The sequence below is a fragment of the Diachasma alloeum genome, unplaced genomic scaffold (assembly GCF_001412515.2).
Source record: "Diachasma alloeum isolate Michigan unplaced genomic scaffold, Dall2.0 Dall_scaffold_00957, whole genome shotgun sequence".
Taxonomy (NCBI): domain Eukaryota; kingdom Metazoa; phylum Arthropoda; class Insecta; order Hymenoptera; family Braconidae; genus Diachasma; species Diachasma alloeum.
Window position 1 is genome coordinate 132716 of NW_021681074.1, and position 18732 is coordinate 151447.

An 18732-nucleotide genomic window follows, 5' to 3' on the forward strand; every position below is an offset into this window, starting at 1 on the left:
TTCGTGCGTGATGGAGCAATTTATATAAAATTTGTCTCTCACAAAAATGGACACATCGGTATTTCATTACTGACTCTTATATATGAGGATAATTCAGAAAATCATGTAACTTCAAGATAAAAGGAAACATCACCATATACGGTAGCTTACTTTTTGCGTAGTCACCAATGAATTTCACAATACTCCCTAAATTATCCGTGTAAGATTCGTGATAATATATTGATAACGCTATCATAGCTGCGAACAGAGGTGTTAATCTATAAGCGCTCTGAGAAAAACAAATTTTCGTTTGCCTATAGTGTCATTAAAAAATACCTCACTCATCAGATAATGAATTGAGAGAATTGAATTTTATGAATTTTGAATTATACATGGCAGAATTGAATTTGCAACTTTTTGTTATTTCCTTGATGGAAATACATTATGACAGTACTTAAAATGCGTCCCATTGCATAAATAAGCAAGAAAAGCTCCTCAATTCCATTACAGATGTACCTAATCTGAATAAAACTGATGGGTTCGTAGCTGCTGATGAATTCACCAAATGTTCATGGGCCAGAATCACCGAACATAAACTACAAAATTTTATTTTTCGTCTTATTGTCGCATATACACTGAGAAAAGAAAAAAATTTTGCCAAATATGCATTTACTTGAGAGAAATATTTTTTCAATACCGTATTTTTCCAGTCAAGTCATATTCAGAAAATTCTCATACGCTTCAATTATGACAATTAAATTGCTCTAAACCAGAAATGGAAATGTAAATCGTATAGCATTCACGGGAAAAATATAAAATGAAAAATTACTATGTGAATATGGTAATCCAGGACCATACCGGAAAAACTTTAAAATTTGATCGATTTTAACTGAATTTTTGCTATGTGAAATTTTTTTGTTACTATTTAACATAGTAATTTTTAATAGTAGAAACAGTATAAAATGCGCACACGAAGAAATGATATTTAAGAGCGTCTTAAACGCTTTTCTTTAAAGGCATTGTTACAATTGATTCGACGAAAAATTATTCAAATCGTATGAATTTTTACTGTTACATCGTATTTTTTTCACATTAAAAAATTTTGAATTATACTCTCGCGCCTCGTACATATCACTCTACGAAGCAGCAGAAATTACTATATTGACTAGTAAAAACTACAGCGGGCATTTGGATCCTCGAACGTTTCTATTTCTTGGAATCCCCGTACTCTGTCAGCAATGCAATCGACCAGATGCTGAGTAAATGACCGGGACTTTTAAAGAAAAATCCTGCAGGCACGACCGGAAAAAGATGAAAATCCTCCCGTTTCCATAGGCAACTGCGATGAAGTTTTTAACATCTAGCAATGACGATCTATGACGATTCCACTATAAACAAATAATCGTCTAAAGTCTTTTATTTGATAAAATGCTTCATAAATGTTTTCTTATATTAACTAAATGAAAGGTTTGAAATGATGTCATTTTTTAAATGAATTGAATACAAGATAAATAGACCGGTCAGTTTTTTCCGTTGTATCCATGCATTCATCTATTCTTTTCAGGAATGAAACACATGGAAGATATTTTCTTAGATTTAGATCGCCCTTCCTTTCTGTTTTATGTACTGGACGGTCGTCGCGAGTGACCTTTAATTTTTGGGCCTCTTCTCTGGGGTTATAAGTCCCAGGTATACTGGTTACAGTACGACGACACAAACTTCCGTACTTGACATTAGCGACGAGTAATTCGAAAATGTCTTGGGTAGATTGACGTGTATACAAATGAATTAAACACTGTTCACATACACTACATAAATTTGGATATATTAATTATGAAAAAATAAGAATTGTTTTTACACTGAGTTGTTTATGCACTACGATAAAATAACGTTAATGAGTTTTTAAAGATGATGAATAATTGCATAAATCACTTAAACAACTGAATAAAATTACGGATATTTGGTATAAATATTTGGTAGAGTACAGAGGAAAATGTCTTGTCTCTACGATGTCGTGAAGCTAACTGTTTTAATTCTCCTTCTTTCCGAAGTAAGTGAGGAAGAAGGGGTGTGTTTAAAGACAAATTTTCAAGAGTGAGGGTTGCTGAAGGCAAATAGATTTTAAAGGAAATTTCCCTCAATTTTCTTATTGGTGAATTTCTAGAAGAGGCGTGAAATAGAGGAGAGGTCTGTGAAGCAGCCCTGGGAGTCCATTTTGGGACCTTTGGGGAAAATCTCAAGTAGCAAAAAAAAGGGTACGAACGGTCCCTCCATGCGCTCGAGTTTTATGGCCAGTATGTGCCTTCTGTATTTTCCCCAAGTGAAAGGTTTCTAATTTTTTCTATTTCCGGCTACGAGTTTAAGGATGAGATAATTTATGACCTTGAAAAGAGACATTGCTGGATAAAAAACGTTACCTTTACATTAAATTTCTTCGGTTATTTGAACATTTTTGTTTTATATTTTGTAACGTGTTATTTTTGTCTTTCGACCGTTCTGCGGTTTCATTTAAACATCCAGACGAGAAGTCACTGCGAAAGCGAAGCGAGAGTCAAAATCTAGATTTTTGTTCGACTATTTATTGAGTATCCTTTTGGTTTGTATTGAATCATTCCACTCCACCGTTCATCGGAGCACATCGGGGGATCTGGATGAGCCTAAACGAGGACTGGAATGAGATGCAAGAATTTAGATGCTGAAATTGGGTCTCGGAGCAACGGTTCTGCAGAGTCTGGGATGGATCTGGAGTTTTGAATATCCCCGCCGGTTGAGGAGTACGCAGGTTGGCCGTGTCGCGGCGCCAGCTACTGGAGCCAGAATTGGAGAGCTCGAGCGCCGAATGAATCTAGGCGAAAATAATATTTTCGGTCCATTGATAAAGGACCCGAAACATAAATTAATGGTTATTTATCATTATGCGATTCGCGAGTAGTTGGAACTACATTTTTATCGCTTGGTTTTATCCCTGTGGATTTGGAGGGAAAATTATAAATCACGTGGTTGTCCGGTGTGGATTCCGGTGGGGAGAGAGTTGACGTCGTCATCACTCTCCAATCAAAAGTCTCTCCGGTGAAAGTAACAGCCAATGAGAGGGCTGGATTTTCGGCAATCGAGAAAATGTGCCATCGAGCGTGCCGAGGAGAGGACTTCTCGTTTGGATGGCGAGACTGACAGTTCGCAAGTTTTTCGTGAATTATAAAAATGATTACCGTGTTCCGACGCCCGAATTCTCGTTGTCTCCGACATCTTTCGTTGACGATTATTGGGAGTCCTAATTTTTCCCGGAGAATTTGTTGCTGAGACTTCTTCAGTTCTGGTGAGCGGTGGATCTAATTAATCGTTAATTTATTGATTGTAATAGAGAGCGGGATCTCGTGAAATTAGCTTCCTTTTGGACAAACGGTTTTCGTCCATGGCGAATGACGCCATTAGATTTTTGGCTTTCGGATTTTGACGAGATCTGGCTTCTCGCTCAGCGGAGCATTATAACGGTTTCGGGAAAAATTCAGTGAACCTCTTATTGTATCAATTTACGAGTTTTTTTAAAAATATTTATGTCGAATTCTTCCGATTGAAATTCAGTATTTCAAATATTTGTCGTAAGTAGCAACTCTCGTTTCGCATTCACTTTGGAACAAATTCGGATATCCAAAGTGGAATTCTCGGGGCAATTTTTCAGCTTCAGGGAATTTTCGCATTATCGCTGTTCGTATATTACTTTATTTATTTAATTTAGAATTTTGTCATTACCGAACAGTGTAGGAATTATCGACGTGATTTGTATTTACAGCGTCTTTGTCGATGCTTGATTTCCGTATTTTTGTATCGTGTAGCCGTGACCTTGCGTTAGGCAGATTCACCGGCTTTGGTAATTGTTATTAGTATTTGTCGTGGTAATCCGAATCGCGTCGTTTGAGAATCAGACTACAATTTTGAATTATTTTTCTCGCAACAGTTTTCGTTGTTCTTCTTATCGATTCCTTTGTCGTGACATTCGACCTTGCAGTAACCCGGTTAGTTACTTTAGTTTTTTTGACTTCTTGATAGATTTTCTCATTTATTGACTTTATTCAAATTATCTTTGACTAGTATTTTATTAATTGACGGATGACGTTGAGGGAATCGATTTAATATCGAGTCATTAGATCGGTTTATGAATTTTGTGATTTTCTGATTGTGATTTAGAGCATAACGTAAAGAGAAATAATTTGAAAATAACGGGGTTTAATTAATTAGATAACTGATTTACATTTTGATACTGGAATTTTCTAGAAATTGATTAAATATTATTTCTCCCCGAAAGTCTGAATCTTCTTATGATTTATTAGTAATAAGGAACCCAGTCATTTCAGGGTAATTTTTATTGAGAGCGGATTTTGTGGAACCCAGCCGCCTCCGCGGTTGATCTGAGCTGTCGGCGATCGCTCTCTCATCGTTGTTTGTTTTATCGCTCGTTTGATTTCGTCTTCGATTTTGGTGAACGTTTCATACGTTCTGGCGCCCAACCTTTGGTTTGTCGTTTGGGTCGCTGAGGGCTGCGTATCTATTATCTTCCGCAGAGGTAAGAAATACGTCACAATTTATATGACACTGAACACTTTCCCTTATTCGTGCGACGTAATATTTGATTGCCCCTCTAACCGTTATGACTGTGTTCGTTAGATATTCAAAGGAATTGTAAAATAGTAGTACATAATCAAATCAAATTGACGACCTTTTGACATTCCTTTGTTGAAGAGATAAGAGTTAAAAAACCGCTGTGTACAAAAAATGTGTTACTGGAAATAGTGCTATAATAAATCGGCATGCTGCATTCCATGAAATTTTCCACAAAAATTTACAGAACTTGATTCGTTACTGGAAAACCATAATTGGAGATGTGATACACAGAAAGAAATATTCACTTGTAATACCACAAGAGCTTCAAAATTATCGGGTATTTTCCGATAGGTTTGTTGCAAACAAACGAAGGAGTCAAGTTTTTCAGGTTAAAGGATTTTTCCTTAAAAACTTGACGACTTCGTTTGTATGCAGGGAACCTTGAGGAAAATGCCCGATTAATTTTGAAGCTCGTGTGGTATTCGGGGGATTATTGTTCCAATCCAAATATCGGGCAATATAATTGGACCATGAGACGAAACTCACAATTGAGAAATGAAAATTGTATAATTAACACAACGATACAATTGAATTCAATCTGTCAGTTTAACGAGAGGTTAATTCGACTGCATGATGTTTTGTTTTTAATGTAGCAACTACCAGAGGAAATTATCAAAAAATTATCAGTTGAAAACCCTGTAGCTTGTACCACGTGATGTCGAATGGGTCAATTATATTGCCCGATATTAGAGGTGGAACAATAATCAATAAAAATTACGTATCCTTTCCGTAATTCCGGAGCGAAATGAGGTTGTAGGAAATTTTACGGAACTATCACGGAATTTTTCCAGAGCGTTCCGTAATATTTATCTGAATCTCCTACGAAATATTACGATACCGTCACTCAAATTTTCTGAGTCGATTGCGTAATCGGTTTGCAAATTGTGAGTTCCGTAATTCCGTAATTTTTACTGAACATTTCTCTCCGGGTATTCCACGTTTGTCAAGAGAATCACCGTGACTACATCTACTAAATTCACAATTACGGCAGTAGCGGGTATAAGATATTCATACACAAGGATATTCAAGCACAAACTAAAAAATCTCATCAGCGGAATCGTTGATATGGTACCCAATGGTACAGTTGTATCACATATATGTATCACTTTTGTATAAATAGAAAATTTACAAAATTCATTCGAGCAGTTTTCCGGTACGACCGTTAAAGTTATTCTGATGATAATATCACAAATGGTACAAAAATGATTGAAAAAATTATTCGGAATTCAGATAGAATTGTACTAAATAGTTTATTGCTATAGTTACACTAGGATGAGAGTCTTACAAGTTATTTGGCATTTACATCATGACTGTTTTTCCTGTTACAAACGGTTCATCATCCACCAGATAATAATACAAAAATAATACAAATAATTGAAAAACTCTATTTTCTCTAATTACGCCATCATTGTAAGGACAATTACAAATTGGAAAAATCCCTGAATGTATTTCATTTTGACCTTTCTTTTCAGATATCCAGAATTTTTATTGAAGCTTCAGAAAATAAGATTAATCATTATCCTGAACAATAGACAAATATCGATCATTTCTGGTCATATAAATTTCTGGAAAAATTTCTGGTAATTTTGCTAAAGACAGTTGTGACGTTTTGGAATTTTACCCGGAGGTAAAACTCTATGAAAGTTTCTTTTCACTATATTTTATATTCCTGCACTGTAATCCTTTGCGTTGTTTGTCACTCTGACCTCGGCTAGTTTCGGCGGTGAGCTCACTGGGGATTCGGTCACTCGGAGGGATGTCGTGAAGGATATGAAGGGTGACGTTCTCAATAATCACGGGCGTGCTCAATACTTAAAGGGATGATCTATTAAGCTAGTTGTTGATACACGATAATGATCAAGATGGGTTGGTATAACGCGTTGCTAAATTGTCCGCGACTCAAACTTGGGACTTTGACCCGATTGTAAGGCTTAAGGCCTGAGCTCAGAGATCTGCTCCGTTCTGTCCCTGATCGTACTATGCTCTCTGGTGAGTCCAGCATACTCGTCAAAGCTCGTCAAGGGCCCAGGTTGCTTAGCTAAGCAGTCTCACGGTTTTCTTCACTAATACTATTTTTATGTCGTCATTGACATGAACTAAAACAGTCAAACAGTTCAGTATACCTGAACTGGACTTTGCCTAACCGTGAGACTGCTCACCAAGATGTCCAAACGACACTGTGGGATTGCTGACCAGTGTCTGGATGACAGAAAAGAGAAATTATATTTCTCGTTCCCAACACTCAGACACTCGCAGATTTAAAATTATTAGATATAAATCAACGTATTGATCGATCCCAATACGTCACACAGTGAAATTTGGATTCAACAAAGCCTATCAGGAAAAGGAGAATGTAAATTGATCTCCATAAATCTCGAAACTCTCGAATAAGCGTAAGCGTAAGACTGAAACCGAAGCGACACTACGTGAGGAGATGAGAAAACGCATGCGTAGCACGCGTGGCCGATCTCATTTGAATGATAAAATAGTGTCAAAGCTTTATCGATTCTCAAATTGCATTCAAAAGACAAGTTTTCCGGATAAGAATTTTTTTTTTAATTAGAAAAGTAAAAATTGAGGCATAATTGTTGAAATGTGAGTTGTTCACTAATTTCCAGGAAATTTGTCAGGTTAACCCTCTAAGGTGAAAAGCCTAGTAGGACGCTCGAGTGAGGACGCTTTTCACCGCTTCGACGGCCATAGGGTGGGGATATTGAAATTCACCTTATAGGGTTAAGCAATCAGAGCTAAAGAAAACAGTCACAGATTGACCGATTTCACATGGAATTCGATTTCATTTGAAATTCCATTAAGTTTTCAGTGAACTTCGAAAATCAATTAAATTTTCAATGAAATTTGGACTCGCTTGCCTGAAAATGACTTCTAAACTTTCTATGAAATTAACCTGTTACACTGTTAAAAAAATTTGACTGAATTTTCCAGAGAATGACACTGAATTCAATTTAACGGAAAAAGTCTACGAAATTTCAAGTTTTCCTGAAAATTCAAGGAAATTCCTGATTTTTCAGTGGAAGAACCATGAAGATATCGAAATTTCCATGAATTTTCAATGTAAACATGATATTCAATAAGAAATTGCTCTGAAATTTCAAAAAATTGAAAATTCAAGGACATTTTTGCTTGAATTTTTCTAATTTCCATTAATTTTCATGGAATAATTTAGGTGAAATTTAAAATTTCCATGAATTTTCCACGAAAACCACGCATTTTCAATGGCAAAATTCCCTGAAATTTCAATGAAACCGTCACTTGTTTCATAGTTCAAGACTAAAGCCTGGAAACTTCAGTGAAAATTTTTCAACAGTGTACTCCAACGCTGTTGCCATGTCTCAAGCTCATTCAATGGATTTTTCGAATTAACCAAGCATTATTGATATTCTGCTTCATCCTGAATAAAATTTCAACACTTGTAAGTGAAATTTTAATTAGGTGTAAAGTGAAATTTTTTTCACACATTGTGATAAACAATATCGTTCGATACTTATGGAAAAAGTGTTTTTTGGCTCGGGATTATATCACTCGCCTGCGGCTCATGCTATAAACCTCTCACGAGCCAAAAAACACTTTTCCGCACTTGTATCGAAATATACTATTTTCTGTTTCACACAATAATATTGATCATCTGGTTAAATATTATCATGCCCGTATTCTTGATTATGGATACCCTGTGATCGTCCTAGGTGTGAAGGCTCCTCACGTATTTCTTGTTTTGTTCCCTTACATTTCCCTCTAAAAATAATTTTCTCAAGAGCCATAAATGGTGATTCAAAAATAAGGCTCAGGACCAGTCCACCAAGAGTGCAGACAATGTACTCAGAAAGGAAAGAATAAATTATTCCACCATCCGTAAAATATACGGGTACCCTAGTAGCCCCTATTCTCATTAGTTGCATCATGAAGTGAATCAGATATACACAATATGATATCCTCCCAAAGGGCATGAAAATCGGCAGAGATAAAATTCTGCCCACAATTCCACCGTATCCGAGTATAGAAGCGTAGATGAGCCAGCATACGCCAAAGGCCCATATATGCCTTGCAACTGCAGTGTAGAATATTTCCCAAGGGGCATTCCACTTGTATCCATCTTGTTGAAAGATTCTATATGTGAAAAATATAAAAGAAAATGCCAGGAATGTTGATATCCAGCCCACTCTCATTGAAGAATATCGCAAATGTCTATGTTTGGGAAGAATGTAGCCCAACAGGACACCTAGGAGCCAAGGACCTGCTCTAGTATGACTAACCATATAGAACTCGGTCATCATGTTCTGGACATGCTCTAAGCTGCGACAGAAATAATATATTTAGGTCTTTCATGGGGGTAAGGAGAAGACATTTTGTAATTTGTTCATAGTTTTCCGTAATTAGGTATTCTTTTCAGTCTTGAAATTAACTCACTCTATCAAAGATGGTGCTACTGCTCCTGAGAATTCATGTTCTGCCGCAATAACTGCAGGTGAAATGATTGATGCTACGATCAATGCTACAAGAATAGCCAATCCTATGTTCGGTCTCTTGGCCAGAGGATAAAGGATCAACGGAGATATCCAAAATAGTTGCATGTCCACTGCTAGGTACCATGTATGGGTCAGGCAGCCCTAAAGTTACAAATTGGTAAGGCCTTGATTTCAATGATGAGTCTAGGAGCTTATTCGCGTATATTTCTCTGGGGGCCTATCCTCGTAAAATGTTTTTCGTGAGGATGAAACAGGGAACAAGCAAAAGAATCCTATGCATACGTAAGGGTTAGAAGGGAGAGATCATTTGAGTCTTAGAATTGTTTGTTTGCCCTTCCTGTGTGAACCTTAAGATCGCTTCGTCTTAGACGCGTGACGCTTCTGATCAATTCGCTCGACTCTTCAGTTTGCCTGTGAAACTTCTAATTATTTAGTTCCATTTTCTATCTGACTTTTATGACCGATTCACTTTTAAAATGGGATTCAAATAGATGCGAATGACAAAATCAATTCATCTAATTTCATTTTTTTTGTTATTTAAGCATTCAAACCATGTAGTTTATTCTGCTATACAAAATTACAAAAATACAAGTGTGTTTACAAAATAATTCTTCAGGCACTATTCGTAACGATTTACATCACTGCTTCAAATATTCAATCCTGAGGAGTTCAAGAAGGAATCAATATATTCGAGAACATTTCTATTCAATTTCTTTAAGAAGACTTTGATTTCATAGGGTGGGAGGAAGCCTTCACTTCGTATCCCTGCCAAAAGCCTCTGACGGTGTGGCTCATAGATGGGACAGTACCAGAGCACATGGTCGAGGTCTTCACTCGGATCACCACAATCTCAAGATGAAGACTCGATGAAGCCAACTCTTTTGAAAGAGCTAGCAAGATTGTAATGATTCGCTCTGGCCCTGTTAACCCATACTATGGTTCTCCGTGGAAGTTCACTGTGACATTTGTACCAGGGTATACTGTTCTTTTTACAATATAAGTTGAAGTATTTCTAATTTCATGTTATATGCACTTTTTTGGATCGAATAACAATATGTTAGAATCCGATATATTTCTTCTTCTAGAACTATTTTGTTCTTGCGTATAAGAGCCAGACGGGAGAGATGCACCAAACGATCCTAAGAGTTAAGGGACCTCTTTCCTTCGACTCTTTTGAGCTTTAGGATCTTTTTGCTCGCCTGTTCCATTTGATCCTCATAACCGTTCAATACCTAAGAGCCTGTGATCCCTCTTGTGATTTCGCTCGTCTCTTTTCGGTTACTACTATTAGTAATTTTATTGGATTCATTTGAATTACGACTTTGAAAGATCCTTGATGAATCGATTCCAGAGAAAATCCATCATGGTTCGAGAAACCCTAGAATCTAGAACTATTTCAATCATATTCGAATATATGATATGTTTGAACTTACCATAATACCAGCGTTCACGTAATTGTGAACGTATAGTAGCATGGGCCACCAATTTTCTTGGCACGTCTTCCTCTCTTGATAAACCAGGGATTCCCACAACGCGCCAGACCCCCATCTTGGAAATATGTAAATGGTTAGTAGAATCAAGGCTGCGAAGGCTGGTGTTAACCTGTAAGTTAAGTCGATTATTGTGTAGGAAACAATTAATATGCTTTCATCATTGATTCATCATTTGGTAATTTACCTAATATATCTATGGAGATAATACATAACAGGATTAAACGTTTGACCTTTTGCCATTTTCTTCAAAAACAGATACGATATTAGGAAGCCACTAAGCGTGAAAAATGTGTCCACGGCAAATGGTGCTAGAGCAATGTAAATTGACCTCCATGACTGCATCCACTGGAAAATTTGGTAATGAATTCAAATTGTTATTCTTCGTACTTGAATCAAGCGTTACATCACGAATGAAGAAATGCAATGGAAAACCTAGTGAATTTGCTAGACAATTATATAAGAATTCTATGGAAATTATATAGGATTTTTGTTAGAATTTTATTGGAATTCTATTGGGATTCTATTTTTTTACGCTAATTCTATTGGATATTCGATAAAAAAATTTCAGTAGATTTCGAATTTCTGTTTGAAATTTTCTCTTGAGATTTTTTCTGTAAGAATGCTTGGGCATCAATTTTCTATGTTTTCTCGACTCGCATTTTGTAATGCAAAACAAAACAAAATCCAGCGGAAAAAATTTGGAAAATTTGTACGCAATAATTTCTAATAGAAAACATTTGAAGAGAAAAATTCGAACAGAAATTCGAAATCCATTGCCTTTTTCTTATCGAATATCTAAAAGAATCAATGCAAAAAACAAATAGGGTTTTTTCAATAAAATTACAATAGAAGTCCTATAGAAACCCCATAGAATTTTTATAGAATTTCACGCGAATTTTCTAACGAATTCACGAGGTTTTCTATTGTATTTTTTCATACGTGATCATACATTTCTCACAATAGAATTTCGTTCGAATGTGAATTCCAAAACTTCTGCATAACCAAACTATTGTGAAATATCTATGAGAAGATTTTGGGCTATTCCTACTGACAATTCAAAATATTCTGATAAGTTTGTTTGCACGATTTGATTCTGATGCCGTACACTAGGTATGTCTTCCATATTGATCGTGGGTCCCAGCATTTTCAAACCATACTCATGACCGAGGATCACCCAACATAAGCTGAAGAATCTCAATCCTTGAATCGCTGGTATATTCTCTCGTGGTTCTTTAGTGCTGAATATTCGCTTCAAATTCGTGTAGAATGAGAATCTACAAAACTCGTTGACAACACTTTCTGGATCTACGTGTATGATGGTCCTCATCAGAATATCGCAAATGGTACAGCCAATGAGGAAACAAATAAAGATTGAGAAGATCGTTCTGAAATTCAAAATTTTCAATGCCTTAAAGTGTTTTGCGTAAAAGGATAAAATGGTAAAAAAATACACAATTCATGGGAAACTATCTCAGTATGTTACGTCACTGGGAATTTCTTGTTTTTTTTCTATAGTAGATTAATTTTTGTCTTAAGCAATCATTACTTTAAATGCTAACCTCTTGCTCAGTTTATCATTGGTTAAGGAAAGGGTGTGGTTTGTTGCATCAAAGTAGGCGGAGGGTTGGAAATTTTACTCAACAAGGGGGAGGAGGTAGCAAGTTATATCTGAGCAATCCCCGTCACTCTGTTCGCTGGCGTTGTTGAGATAAAAAGATGTGGTGTCGAAATATGTGCTTGGTGGCACATACTCTGAGACCAGGGAGTCTAGCCAAAGGAAGACAAGATAAAAAATAAAATTGTCAAATTTTTTAACAAAAAACTCGGCAGTGTCTATTCGCACGCTCCACGGTAAATTTTACCGTGGATCCACGGTAGATTCTCACTCGTATCTTGTCTGACATCTCTGCTATGAACTCCGGTTTTGAACTCTGGATCCAGAGTTCAAACCAATGTTATGACAACATTCTCCAGTGGGGTCTAGGAGTCTTCCCTAGCTGGAAAGTAATCCTTAGAATCATCTGCACTATATTTCGATACCCACTCTTGCATTCGCGCCCAAAAAACATTCAAACCTTGCCTGACATCTCTGCTGTGAACTCTGGATCCAGAGTTGAAAACCAGAGTTGTATCAACATTATCCAGTGGGGTCTAGGAGTCTCCCCTGGTTGGAAAATCATCCTGAGAATCATCTGCACCATATTTCGAGACCCTCTCTTGCACTCGGGCCTCAAAAAACATTCGCATCTTGTCTGACATCTCTGCTATGAACTTTGGTTATGAACTCTGAAAGTAGAGTTCAAAACCAGAATTGTGACAACATTGTCCAGTGGGGTCTAGGAGTCTTCCCTGGTCGGAAAATCATCCTTAGAATCATCTGCACTGTCTTTCGTGATCCGCTCTTGCCCTCAAGCCTAAAAAAACATTCACATCTTGTTTGACATCTCTGTTATGAACTTTGGTTTTGAACTCCGGTTTCAGAGTTGAAAACCAGAGTTGCGACAACATTGTCCAGTGGGGTCTAGGAGTCTCCCCTGGTTGGAAAATTATCCTTAGAATCATCTGCACTATATTTCGAGATCCGCTCTTGCACTCGAGCCTCAAAAAACATTCACATCTTGTCTGACATCTCTGCTATGAACTTTGGTTTTGAACTCTGGGAGTAGAGTTCAAAACTAGAGTTGTAGCAACATTGTCCAGTGGGGTCTAGGAGTCTCCCCTAGTTGGAAAATCATCCTTAAAATAATTTGCACTATATTTCGGCACCCACTCCTGCACTCGGACCCCATTAGACAAATATGAATATTGTTGAGAAAACGTTCACATAAAATGTTGTGACGAGGCGATTCTTTTATTTTTATTTGTTTTTATTTTATACTTTGCCCAACTACACACTGCCCCCTAAATACTAAAATCCCGCCACCGTTGAATACCCCTTCCCTCGATTTTCCCCTCATCGCCCCTCTCCTCCCGCCACTGGACATCACGAAGACCTCAGCCGAAGAAAGACAACAGTTTCGGCCCTACTGGATAACCTGAAGGAGCCGTTGCTCCCCCCACAAACCACCCATACATGGGCTTCGGCAACCCAGCGCCCTCGACGATCCCAGCGAGACATCCCTGGATTGTGGTCATCGTCACCACTCATCCGTGTTGATTGGCCCCGATTGGTCCCGAATTACAACCCGAAGGACTTCGGCATCTGACGAACCCCCACGAATCACGGAGGAAACGAAACGACCGACACTCGTGCAACCGCTGTCCTGGATATTGCCACGTGCGCCCCAAGAGTTAAGAAATAGTGTACATACCCCGAAATTCCGTATATTGGATTTTGCGATAGATTGAAGAGGATTTTGGTGCCCGAGCTCATCCCGGCTCTAAATACTGTACCCCTGGATTCTGAAAGGAGGAACCAAGCTTCAGTCGTAGGAGTTGCTGAAGGACCTGAATTCTTGGACGTCCAGGCCACAACGGGAAGTCGTGAGTACGAGTTACCCCCCTCATTTTCCCTCTTGTCCCCACAATATTACCCTTCATACTCCCCAACGGTGAGCCTACACTATTTTGTTTCTTCCCCATTCAGTCATTACTTTCATATTTAGTTGCATTCCCTCGACACGACTAGCTTCTCCCCTTTTTTCTGCATTAGAGTCACTCCCTTTTTACGTGTACAAAAGTTGCCTGGCCTCCCCCCCTCCCTAGATCTCAGTAAAGGCCTTATTTACGTCTTTTGACGATCATAATTGTACTTAGAAAAAAATATAGATTATTATTCTCAAATTATCCCTTATTTGTCCCTTTTCTTGACTCGCCCTAATCCTTTTTTCAGGAATTAGTATTATAGAATGTAGAAAACGGTCACAATGTAAAAAACTATTTATTTCATCTTTTATTTGCGTTCATCTAGACTGATATTCGTATTCAATGAATTAATATTGTGAGAAAATTATTTACTAATCTACTATCTGCATATCACTTATCAATTGATTTGATGTGTCTAGTTTTTGTCTAGATTTAATTTGAGAAGTAAAAGTTGAGAGTCCACCATCTCCCATATATCCACGGTCGAAATTATCTTGAATCCACGGCAAAACGTCCCGTATATACGACCCGTGCACGACCCGATATGCACGGTCAAAGTTACCGTGGAGCGTGTGAATAGAGGCTGCCAAAAATCTCGAAAATTGGCGTTTTAGAAAGGGGTGGAGTCTGTATGCGGAGGGTTGAAAATTTTGCCCAACAATGAAGAGAGGTTGTCAAATTTAGCTGAGCTGGAATAGATTCTGCAATATCTTCTTCATGTTGGGGGAAATTGCCAATCGTCCACATATCTCTACCCCCTCGTGTATCTGTTGGAATATTCGAGCACAGCTCTTTTATTATTGTACAAAAACTACTCGACAACGATTTATGACATACTGGGAAAACATTTCTAGAAAGAGACTAATTTACGATCGGTTGTTCTCTGCACTGGAGAGCGGTTTAATCCTAAACACAAGCTGAAATTCGAAGAAGGACTGTGTCCTCTTCAGTCGTAAAACTTTATTATTTTTGCTTTTTGTTTTCCCAGTGAGAGTTTTCACTTGGCTATGGCTTCTTGTCTCGGGCTAGCGATCCTCTAGTACAGACGTGGCTTCCTCATGCAAATAAAGAGATTGTAATAAAGTGGCTGCATTTATTCACTTGCACCCATATTCCATTAGTATCCCTAATTTTCAATATTTTTGTTAAAAAATTCAATAATTTTATTTTTTATTTAAACAAGGCATGCAAACGGAGTGATCGGGATTGCTCCGATAGAACCAGCTACCTCCTCCTCTTGTCGGTTCAAATTTCCAACCCTCCGCCTTCAAGTCTTCCCATCGACCTCCTCGTAACTTCCCAATTCTTGACATTTTTGTTAAAAAATTTAGCAATTTTATTTTTTATCTTCTCTTCCTTTGGCCAGACTTTCAGGTCTCGGAGTATGGATCACCAGTCTCATGGAGGATGGATACCGCGTTTGAATTCAATTAATTACCCGTGTTTAAATTGCAACATTTTTAAGCTAAAAACTCAATAGGTGAATTTTTAGCATGACGTACGCGATGAAATTGATTGATTTCAATAATAGGAAGTTTCCTACTTCCTAAGATGCCCCATACTTCAGCAACCAAAGTCTCGGCACGTTTCCCCCTCAAATGGAGTTTATAGTGTAAAAATTTTGATTTTACATTGTCAGGATTTCTCCGACTTCGAACGGTGGAGAATCCAATGCCGAGCATGCGGCATTCCCCATCCTAATGTCGAATGGCAGCTGATCTGATGCCTCATGACTCGCATTCTGTAATATTGCCATCAGAGACTGAGCACCACATGCCGAAGGTAGGCAAATAGATAACGTTGTGTGGAGTGGCATTGGCCAACTGGATGCCATCATAGTTAATGAGTACATACAGTGACGTCCACGAATCAATCCGATTTCCTTCTGAATTTCGATTGATACACACTCATCGTAGATACCCAAGTCCTCATTGTTTCCTATCAAAATTCCTGAAGGAATTTTTGATGAGGAATCAAACACTGAAAAATGAAAATACCTTTCATTAACTACGTTATTAATAATTTTTTTTTCATTGATCAATTTTTCGGATCAATTCGAAGATTTATTCTTAACTGGAAAATTCTACCAACTCTCTTGAATTCCAAGATATTCATTGAAAACCGAAATCTGAAGTCGAGAGTAGTTAGTTGATCCTATTGTTATGTCAGGAGATGTATCATCTCCTTGACCTTTGAAATAGCAAATAATGAGGGGTTTTGTAAAGGAATATCAAGTTGAAACACGTCTAAATTTTCATTAGTAATACCACTAGTACTTCAAAATTATCGGATATTTTCCGATAGCTTCGTTGCCTAGGAACGATTGTGTCAAATTCTGCAGGTTTAAAATCCCGAGTGCGAAGCACGAGGGATCTTTCTGCAAAATTTGACATAATTGTTCTTTGGCAGGGAAGCTTGAGGAAAATATCTGATTAGTTTTAAAGCACGAGTGGTATTTGACGGATTATTTTTCCACTCGGATGTCAGCCAAGCAGAGTGCAGTGAACAGCATCCAAATACATTTACACAGCCATACATTTACAACCCACTTTTTTTTTCATCTGTCACACAGAATATTAAACGCGAAATTCGTTGAAAGATGAGAAACATTTGAAAAGCTACTAGTGAATTTCCGTCGGAAATTTTTTAGAAATTTCCGAAATAAAACTGTTTGACAGCCTCAAATACTGCGCTCTGATTGGCTGAAATCTGAGTAAGAAACATAATCATCGATTACCTGTATGAAGAATGCATAGTTTCGATTATTAAGCAAGTGTCGCCTATTGGGGGAAAAACGTGTAAAAAGAGAAGTGGGAAATGTCTCGCCAGAAACGGTTTCAGGCTAGGAACATTGAGGATTATAATAATAAAATACTAAATGGAAATAGTCGAGCTGAGAAATAATTGGGGGCTGTCCAGACATCGGGGAAGTACGCGGCATAGTTGAGGGACCGATGGGTTGTAAAATAATAAAATACGGACGGTTCAGGTATAAGGGCGGATGCGTCATTAAGTATGTTCACGAGAATAGAATGAGAAGGAATGAACGCAAAATTGAATGCAAGGGACAAAGATAACGGGAGAGAGATTTAAGTATTTAAGGATGAGCAGAAATGTAAAGTAGTTAGTTGTTAACCGGAGTTTGAACTATCGGATTAAGACGTATGAGGGAATTGGCGGACTTGTAAAATATTCGATGTATGGAGTTCTTTTCTTGTTGAATAAATCTAATCATATCTTGAAAATAAAACTACTGTCATGGATCCTACATGTAAGAAACATAAGGAAAGAATTTAACGATGAAAATGGGAAGACAATTGTTGCTTTTTTTTATTTGACATGAGTCAAAGACACCCTTTTGGGTGATCAGACCTCATGACGGCCTCATTTCCTTTATAGATGAGAAATAGGACGTACAGAAAAATGGTATAAAGATAGGAAAATTAAGGAAAATTTATCGAATTTAAAGAAAATATTATGAAACATTTTGAAATTAGAATTGGCCTGAAATCGAATAATGAATCAAATTGAATCATTTTATATAACGACCACGTGATCGTTAGGTGGCAACGCCTGGAATTGTTCCCAAGTGCGTCATCATCAGGAGGTTCAGGTATCCGTACCCAGGCGTGCCTTGGCGCGTCGACATCGTGTGATGCCCCTCCTTTGACAAACATAATAATTCGTACACATATACTAATTAGCACATTCATAATCCGAGTTTATAAAAGTGCATTGAGGCACCCCCAAAGTTAGTTTCCCGCGAGTTCTCATTGAAGTAATATTCCGCACTAGTTCTTCCGTATTTTTCTAACGCGTTTCGTTCCGTGGTTCGGTACTCATTATTCGGATAAATTAATCAAACAGTTTGAATTATATAAATTTTGTTAAAATGAAAGATTCAACTGAAATCACAGAGAAATTGATTTGGATTATTGAGTTCGAGAAACCTTGACAGTTTATAGAATTTCAGAATGCGTAAAACGTGATAAAAATTCAATTGGTGTCAAAAGAAAATAATACTAGAGAATAAAATACAGAACCACGGAAAATAGATGAGTTGTACAAATTTTATTATTAATCATGAAAGAGAATATAATTATAAAGAGAATATAGTTCGACACATGTGCGACGGAGATTTTTCAACTGGTGTGATTGGCCAACTCCAGATTTACGCTCGTAAAAAACCGTCACACTTGTATCCAAATACCCTGTTAGAAAATGACTCTTGAAATTTCAAGTGAAAAAGCTGGAAATTTTCAACAACGACAAAGTTGTTGGAATTGCATGAAATTTCTGTGTATTTCTCTATTGACGAATCAGTTAATTTCTTGAATATTCAACTACTAGGGGGCTTAGCCCCCTGCTCGCTTCGCTCGCCAACCCCGGGGGGCTTCGCCCCCCGCTCGCTTTGCTTGCTCCCCCCCAATCCAACTGTCAGCCCCCCCACCGCGTTTGACCGTGGGACACCTTCCTCCCTTCTAACCCCCCGACCTTGGGCACCCCCTGACCACCCCCCCCCCACCTTTAGGCAT

The 18732-nt window shown here is 37.7% G+C and overlaps 1 protein-coding gene across 1 annotated transcript; it reads right to left on the reverse strand.

The window, feature by feature from the left end:
* Positions 1–6569: 6569 nt before the first annotated feature.
* On the reverse strand, positions 6570–16177 carry LOC114841589 (nose resistant to fluoxetine protein 6-like; the record flags this gene model as incomplete). The annotated part of the gene is made up of 8 exons (XM_029126628.1): positions 6570–6676; positions 6783–6837; positions 8523–8760; positions 9061–9260; positions 10553–10721; positions 10797–10957; positions 11697–11997; positions 15829–16177. Coding segments are annotated over 8 exons (1580 nt in total), but the record flags the coding sequence as incomplete, so codon positions are not given.
* Between the last annotated feature and the right edge of the window lie 2555 nt (positions 16178–18732).